Source organism: Meles meles, chromosome 16 (genome assembly GCF_922984935.1).
Source record: "Meles meles chromosome 16, mMelMel3.1 paternal haplotype, whole genome shotgun sequence".
Classification (NCBI taxonomy): Eukaryota; Metazoa; Chordata; class Mammalia; order Carnivora; family Mustelidae; genus Meles; species Meles meles.
Window position 1 is genome coordinate 68,110,601 of NC_060081.1, and position 8,191 is coordinate 68,118,791.

Here is an 8,191-nt window from a genome sequence, read left to right on the forward strand (position 1 = left end):
ATATAAAAAGGTGAGGAAACTAAGTCACAAAATTGGAATAAGGCAGAGTCAAACTTTTCCATCATTTTCAGATGATAAGATTATATATACAATCAAAGTAACCCCAGTAAATATTGTTATATTTCATAAGTCAATTTGGGAAAGCAGTTGGATAGAAGATAAAATTGATAGTTTTTATTATCCTACTCATAATTAATTACATCAATGATAATATTTTCCACTTACTATTCATTTTTGAGGTTCCAGGCACTTCAGTCCACAACGTGAACAGCACTTCTGTGACACTGGACAATCATAATCCAGAAGACACTTGGGTCTATCAATCTTGGAACACACTGTGGGCTTCTGTGGGCAGAAACCTGGTTTGACTTTATGGGATAAAAAAAGACATTTGACCTTGAAATACTTGATCATAGTTTGGGGAAACTTGGGAAACTCTAAACAGGGATTTCTTCTGACTAAACCTCTTACCCTTCCCCCCAGAGTAAAAATAGAGTGCAGAAGGCAGAGTATCAACTTCCAGCGGCTAATAATTTGAGGTGTATGAAAAAGGTTTGCCATCTCTGACATAGACAATCTGACAGGATTCCTGCTGGCCCCCAGAGAAGTAATGGATTTGGGTTATCTAATCCCAAATTACCAGAGGTAGAAGGAGTATTAGAGAGCACCCAGAACTTCTTTGTTTTATATGTTGCAGAACTTGAGGTTAGTGTAGGGGCAAGTGAGTAGTGTATGGCCATCCAGAAAACAAGTGGAAGAGTTGAAGTCAGTTGAAAGGCCTTGGTTTCCTTCCACTATACCATGCTGTATGCAGCACCAAACACTAAGAATCCCTGAGACAAGACCATACTATCTCAATATTATGTAAGGAAATGAACACTAGTCTCAGAGGCTACAGAGTTCACTTCTGTCCCAATAGCAGTTTGCTACCCATCTTTTCCCCAGCATACCTTACAGGATGTGAATATGCACTTCATGTGAGTTCTGTGTAGACAAAGGGTTTATTAGGAATGTACCTAATGGTTATCTTTTTTTTTTTTGTATGAGTAAGTGGATATTGTCACCTGTCAGTCAGTGAAGAATAAGACTCAGAATAAATAAGTTCTCATGGGGAAAAAATAGGGAGTGATACTATGCATGTTTGGCTTTGAAGACTAGCGTAATAGTTTCCTGAAATTAGGAGGACAACATGAGAGCAGTGATAGGGCATTAAAGAAAGAAAAATTCCCTAGAGATATCTAAGGTCAACCAAAGGGGCATCCTTATTCAATGGAACAACATAGCATCCTCAGCATATGCCCTAGAGATGTTGGGAGGTATATCCCTAGTTCTCACCTGTCCAGGCCTTGGCACAAACAAAGCCACACATAGATTCACAACATTTGGTAGTTTGGGGGCAATCGAAGTCACTCTTACACGAAGCTGGACACTCCATATTGTTCTTGAAAGGGAAGAGTGGGCACTGTCCATTCTTGGCTAAAACAAGAGTAGATGTAAGTTCTCTCAAACCCCACCCCTTCTCACACCCTTCAAACACCTTTCCCCTCCCTTTAAAATTAGTATCTATTTCTGTGACTTGGTTCACTCTATTGTAACTACCTCTGGTAGGCTATGGCAGAATGGAATGCCTCAGCATCTCATGGATTGTAGGAGAAAGAGAGAGAGGCTTGTTCTTTGAAGCTCCAGGTGAGAAGACACCTCCCTGGATTGGTGTGGCAGCTGAAGACATAGTAAGTCGTGTTCAGATTATGGATCTATTTTTAAGGTAGATCTAAAATGACTTCCTAACTCCATCGGTGTGGATTGAGAATGTCAATGTAGATTCATCAGGGATGATTTAGAAGTTCATTTCTACCAAGAGAGGGAGAACTATGGACAGAGCAAGCTTGAGATGGATGAGCACCTCTGTTTTAGACAAGTGAAATATGAGATGTCTGTGACATTGAGATGAAGGAGTAGAGTATGCAGTTGGAGTTTGGGAGTCAAATTCAGACTGGAGCTACAAATGTGGGTCACTAGGACATAGATGGTGTTAAAATCAATTTTTTCACATTTTGTGCATGTTTCCTCTTGTCATTACCTGATTACAAATTCTATGATGACAGGAAGTTTTTTTTCCTTATTTTATTCCTTCTCCTCCTCCTTCTTCTCTTTCTTCTCTCTTCTCCTTCTCTTCCTTCTCCTTCTTCCTCAAGTTGGACTCTGACAGAGTATGGTGAATTTGACTCCCAGAGCTATGGTTAGGTTCTTTCTTTCTTTCTTTCTTTTTTTTTTTTTTAAAGATTTATTTATTTGACAGAGAGAGATCACAAGTAGGTAGAGAAGCAGGCAGAGAAAGAGACAGAGAGGAGGAAGCAGGCTCCCCACCCAGCAGAGAGCCCAATGTGCGACACAATCCCAGGACCCTGAGATCATGACCTGAGCCAAAAGCAGAGGCTTAACCACTGAGCCACCCGGGTGCCCGTAGGTTCTCTCTTAACCCAAACATAAATTTCCACCAACCCCACACAAGTTCATTTCGCTGGTTTCTTCTTCCTACTGCTTCTGAGAGTGAGCCAAGGTCTAATGCATAGTGCCATGACTTCTTAAAGCCTTCCACAATGGGTCAGACCACAATAATGTCTTTGCTATTCAGGCTCACTGGAATTACAGAATTAAAATTCCAGGTCTACACCTGACCCACTGTGAATCCTTGGGCAACTAACTTTATCTATTTGACTCTGTTTCCTTGTCTGTATAATGGAAGTGATGATACACTATTCAACCTGCTTCCTAGAATCTGACATCAAAGTTGTAATGCTAGATTATACAGTGCTGCATTTGAACATCAATGGTCACCACCTAGGGTGCTACCATTAAGCAAGCCCACACTATTTAACAACCCCTATGTCAAATCCTTGTGTCCCGATCACACATAATCCACCAAAAACTCAAAGATGTTTTGCTGTTATTTCAGTGTTACAGAGGAGAGAACTGAAACTCAGAGAGGTGAAGAAAATTGCAATAAATGGGAAAAGGAGGATTTTTATCTGGGTTATCTGGCACCTACCTCTGTAAGATACTATCTCCCAATATAATTGGTGCTTGTCATTATAGTAGGAATTAATCCACAGCCCTCACCTTCACTTCATCCTATTCTTCAGTTACTCTGTGCTCTACTCCGACTTCATGTGATTCCAGACCTGACCTGTTTATGCTTCACTCTTGGGTGAGGCCTCAGGTACTACTCAATAGATAAGTGCACTATGTCATTTTTCTGACACAACAACTCTATTAGGTAAATACAATTATTATCCCCCTTTTATAGACAAGAATACTGAAGCTCAGGGAAACAGGCAACTGACCCAAGACCACCCATTCAGGGAATGATAGAGTAGACTTGAACCAAGGCAGTTTAACCTCAAAGCCTGAGCATATACTAATCCCTTGGATTGCCAGGGATATAAATCTTACCAGGTGGTGAGCAAGCCATTCTGCAGTTTGTGATGCTGAGGAAGTTGTTGGCATTCCCAAAGCAGCCTCCATAGATAAACGGTTCACAGGACTGAAGTTTAAAGTCAAAATACCAGCGAAAGACAGTAATGTTACACTCTCCCTCTTCTGGGGGTAGCATGCAGGGTTCTGAAGGTGGGATGCAGAGAGGGAAGAACATAAAGGGTAGGAAAAAAGAGAAGGGGTCAGGCTCTCAGTTTTTACGCACTTCTTAGTATGACCATACAAGTCATAGAGAGAGCCACTGTCAATAAAAGCTCTAGCCTAGCTCTCCTACAAATATGGAACTGATCTTTGTTCTCTAAGGCCCTGAGCTTTGGGAGGACAAGATTTGTTCAGTGACGGTATCCAAAGTGCCTAAGGCATTATTGTGGTCTGACCCATTCATTCATATATATATATATGTGTATATATATATATATATATATATATATATATATATATATCAGAATTTCCTATTATGAGATACTCTTTATTTTAAGCCACCAGAAAACCTCTTCGAAAGCCAAAGAGTCCGAAACCAAGCCCAGTATCCAAGCTGACTGAGGTTTATATTTACCATGTGCCAACAATAGTCTCTTGACACTTAGTGAGCATGCAACAAGTATTAGTTGTGTGTGAGTGTTTGAATGTTGGATCACAGAAGACTGTCATCAATATTTTCCAGTTGACATCTCTCATGCCTGGACTCATTGTTTGTACTTGAGGGTTAGGAATCTGATTCAAGAACAAGAACAGCATGAACCCTGACTTCTTGTCCTACCATCCAAGGGAATCACTCAACCAGCTCTGGATGGAGAAGGAAGTAAGACAACTCAAAAGATACCTGTGCCCTCAGCCTGGGGGCTATTACCTTGGAATGGATCCATGCACTTTTTCCCACAGGCAAATGAACAGCACTTCATTTGTTTTAGGCAATCCCAATCAGTTGTGCAGAAGTCTGGAACTTGAATCTCACAGATGACCCTTTCTCGGGGGCACACTCCTGCTTTCTCTACAAGAAAGCAACATCCAAATTCACATCCTTTGAGAGTTTCAGTTCTCCTCCCATGGCAAAGTTGAATAGTGACATTCTATCAGCCATCTCTTCTACCTTCCATCCTCAGTACCTCTGCTTAAATTTAGGAGCTGGGTCTTCCTCTCACCCCTCAGAGTTCATTTTGATTGATCTGAATCAGGAATCTGTGCTCAGGTCAACTGAAGGGGAAGCATCTGAGATTTCAGGGAACTAGATAGGAACCAAGAGCCTTTCCTTAAGTCCAGGAGCTTCTCTCTCCTCTTCAAACTTAATGTGTTAATGCCCAATTCCTCTGCCTCCAGAGTCTTAGTTGATAGAGGAAATTAATTAGTAAGGAGGGGTAGAAAATACCATGGAAATAGGAATATAGGAGTCCTGATTCCTGACTTGGGTCCCTGACTCCTTGTGAAATCAAGACCAATCTGGGGGTGCCTGAGTGGCTCAGTGGACTAAAGTCTCTGCCTTCAGCTTGGGTCATGATCCCAGGGTCTTGGGATTGAGCCCCACATCAGGCTCTCTGCTCAGCAGGGAGACTGCTTCCTCCACTCTCTCTGCCTGCCTCTCTGCCTACTTATGATCTCTGTCAAATAAATAAATAAAATCTTTAAAAAAACACCAACCTGAGTTCTACTATATACCTTCTCAGTTACCCTTAAAGGGAACAGAAATGGGCAATGGGAGGAGCACTGTATCACACCTGGTTTGGGAGCCTGACTCCAACATGACTAGGTAAGTAATCTTGGGGGAAAAAAGTTTTCCTCCTGAGTCCAACATTTCCCATCTATAAAATGAGAATTACAATCTCTACCTTACAACCGGCTTCTAAGAATTAAGGGGGATGATGCTTACAATGCATTCATCACAGTGCTTGGCACATGGGAAGAGCTTGGCAGATAAGGGTTTTCTTCCCCCTTTTAAGGACTTGACATACCTTACTAATTTCTGAGCTTGTGGGAAGTCGAATTCTAAAGTTGCCTCCCCAAGTTGTCCGTCCTCTGGTTATTGAATCACATGAATTTAGGTGGGCTATGATTGATTTCACAGATGGAATTAGAGTCCCAAGTTAATTGACCTTAAAATATTGAAATTATCTGAATGAGCCACATCTAAGTTGTTGGGACCTTAAAAAGAAGAGTTTCCCCCCTGACTAATAGAGAAGAGGTAAGATAAATTCCACATGTGAGAGGAGCCCAACATGTTATTAGGAGCTTTGAGGACAGAGGGAACTTAGTGTCCTGGACTGAAGGTGACCTCTGGAAGCAACCTCAGTAGTACAAGTGCAAGGAAATGATTCTGCCACAGCCTGTGAGTGTCAGTGGGAATCCTGGGTCCCAGATGGGAACTGCACTTTTCGCTGCAATCCTGGATGCTGCCTGATGAGAACCTGAGCAGAAAATCCTTCGAGACCACACTGGACTTCTGACCAGAGAAGCATGATCTTTTTGGAGACTACTGAGTCTTGGAATTATAGGAGTTCAGAATAGGAAACACCATATTGATCATCAGTATCACCCTCCTAATTTCCAGGTTAAAAAAAAATCAAGTCAGTTGGGAAAAATACAGTGAATGAGGACTGAGTCTAGGAGCTCTAATCCATAACTCACTCCAGAAGCCCTGTACACTGGCCATTGAGACTTTTTGTACTTTCCAGCTTTATTTCTTATTCTTCATACCACGTTTCATACACTCTCCAAGGATGTCTGAGGCTAAGAAGAGTTATGGTTCCTAATTTGGAGTGTACATTGAAAACACCTGTGCACCTTTTAGAAACTACAGACCATGGCCTGAAACAGAATCTCTAGAAAGTGAAGCCTAGGGACTTAATTTTTTTCTCTCTTTAAAATTTAAATTCAATTCACCAATGTATCATACACCCCCTTAAAAGTGCCTCCAGTGGGACATGGGGAGATGGAGAGTAGAAGGGAGTTGGGGAAAATTGGAGGGGGAGATGAACCATGAGAGAAAGTGGACTTTGAAAAACAATCTGAAAGTTTTGGAGGGGCTGGGGGTGGGAGGTTGAGTGAGCCTGGTTGGGGTATTATGGAGGGCACGTATTGCATGGAGCACTGGGTGTGGTGCCTAAACAATGAATTCTGGAACACTGTAAAGAAATTAAAAAAATATATATATTTTTTTAAAAGTCATAAAAGGAAAAAAAAAAAGTGCCTCCAGTGACACCAAAGCAGGCAGTCAGGCACCATGATGTAGGCTGCTTAGAAATGACTGTTTTAGGTTTGGGCACAGAGAGAGTAAAGCAAATCAAATAGGGACACCTCCAAAGAGGTAAAGGCATAGAAATCTTGGGATTATAAAGACAAAAGTCCCCTCACTAGTGTAGACTCTAGTCAGTCCTCCTTTCGGCTTCTGAGGCATGTAAACCTTTTTTTTTTTTTTTTTTTGGTTTAGCCATTGTACTCCTTGCCCAATGTCAGCTTCAGTTGTCGTTTAGAATCCTCCTCCCTCCCAGTCAGCCCTCCTCAACTACTAACCTGGTCTCCGTGGTTTCCTCCCTGAATGCACATACCTTGGGCATTCCTCTACAGCTACCGGGGATGCTCCCCAAAGGTCGTATCTCAGGTCTCTGTTGTCATTACCTGACACACACTTTCTGCATCCATTCCCACCAAGCTAACTGTGGTTACCATGCCTCCCTCCAGAACTTTTCTCACTTCCAACTGAAGGCACATATCCAACCACGTGGGAACATATATCTGGGAATCTCAAGAGACCTCTATGTCCACATGTATAAATCAGACTTAGCATCTCTTATGCCTTAGCAATGCCTTCTTCTCTCTGCTCCCATCTTTATATTTAGCATCAACAGACCTCCAGGTTCTCATGAGAACCCTGAGATTCACTCCTCCCTCTCTTTCACCCTAGCATCCTGTCAGTCATGTACTTGAGTCAGTTCTACCTCCTCATTTCTCTCCAAGTCCTATGGCTTTCCCTCTTTGCCACCATTTCCAGGTCAGCTCCTGACATCATCCCATCTCTCTCCTTCACTTGTGCAACCACCTCCTCACTGACTTCTGCCCTTGGGTTCCTGCCTAGTAATGACTCACTTTTAAAAAATTAAACTTGGAAAATACACATATCAGGTAAAGCTAGGGAAATAATTTGGAGTGAACAGTGAGGGAAGAATTTGAAGTTTCCAGGGTGGGTGAGTTGGGCTAGTTCTCTAAAGCCACAGAGGAAGTGACCTCACACAACACAAGTCTTTGTCTCCTTTTTGACCCTCAGTCCCAGGAAGGCCTCCTAAGGAAGGGTGGCTGCAGTTTCTCTGAACTCACCTTTGACTTTCTTGATTGGTGATGAAGTGGTCTTCTCCAAAGACAGAGAGAGAAGCAGGAGTGCTACATTCCTCCAGGAGAAGGTAGAACTGTGGAGGGGAAGGTGCTTGTGTGGGATGAGAAGAGGCATGGGGATTAGGCACAAGCCAGACAGAGACACAGATCAGGTGCTGAGAACTGTGACAATGGCCCACCACTTCTCTCAGTTCACAGATGAGGAAACCGAGGTGCACAGTGGGTAAGGGATTTGCCTGAGGTCACGTGGAGAGTAGGGTAGGACTCTCAGGCCCATTCCAGTGGCCCCACACTCTGCTACAGTACTCCACAGTGTCCCAGCAGGACATTTGCCCAGTCTTGCTCCTACATGAGAAGTCACATATGGATGATCACA

General features: G+C 42.6%; 1 protein-coding gene across 1 annotated transcript; it reads right to left on the reverse strand.

Moving 5' to 3' along the window:
* Positions 1 to 228: 228 nt before the first annotated feature.
* On the reverse strand, positions 229 to 7,930 carry WFDC8 (WAP four-disulfide core domain 8). Its single transcript, XM_045980579.1, has 5 exons — positions 7,801 to 7,930; positions 4,346 to 4,486; positions 3,454 to 3,621; positions 1,336 to 1,476; positions 229 to 368 (listed from the first exon to the last, which is right to left on the reverse strand). The coding sequence occupies exons 1-5, from the start codon at positions 7,928 to 7,930 to the stop codon at positions 229 to 231; spliced, it is 720 nt and encodes a 239-aa protein (XP_045836535.1).
* Between the last annotated feature and the right edge of the window lie 261 nt (positions 7,931 to 8,191).

Bases quoted from the DNA above. Each gene is read 5' to 3' on its own strand.
- WFDC8 (XM_045980579.1), bottom strand. From the start codon at position 7,930: ATGCCTCTTCTCATCCCACACAAGCACCTTCCCCTCCACAGTTCTACC. The intron at 4,487-7,800 runs GTGAGTTCAGAG...GCTTTCTTGTAG, and splicing joins ACCAATCAAGAAAGTCAAAG to AGAAAGCAGGAGTGTGCCCC. The intron at 369-1,335 runs GTGAGAACTAGG...TATCCCATAAAG, and splicing joins TTGTGCCAAGGCCTGGACAG to TCAAACCAGGTTTCTGCCCA.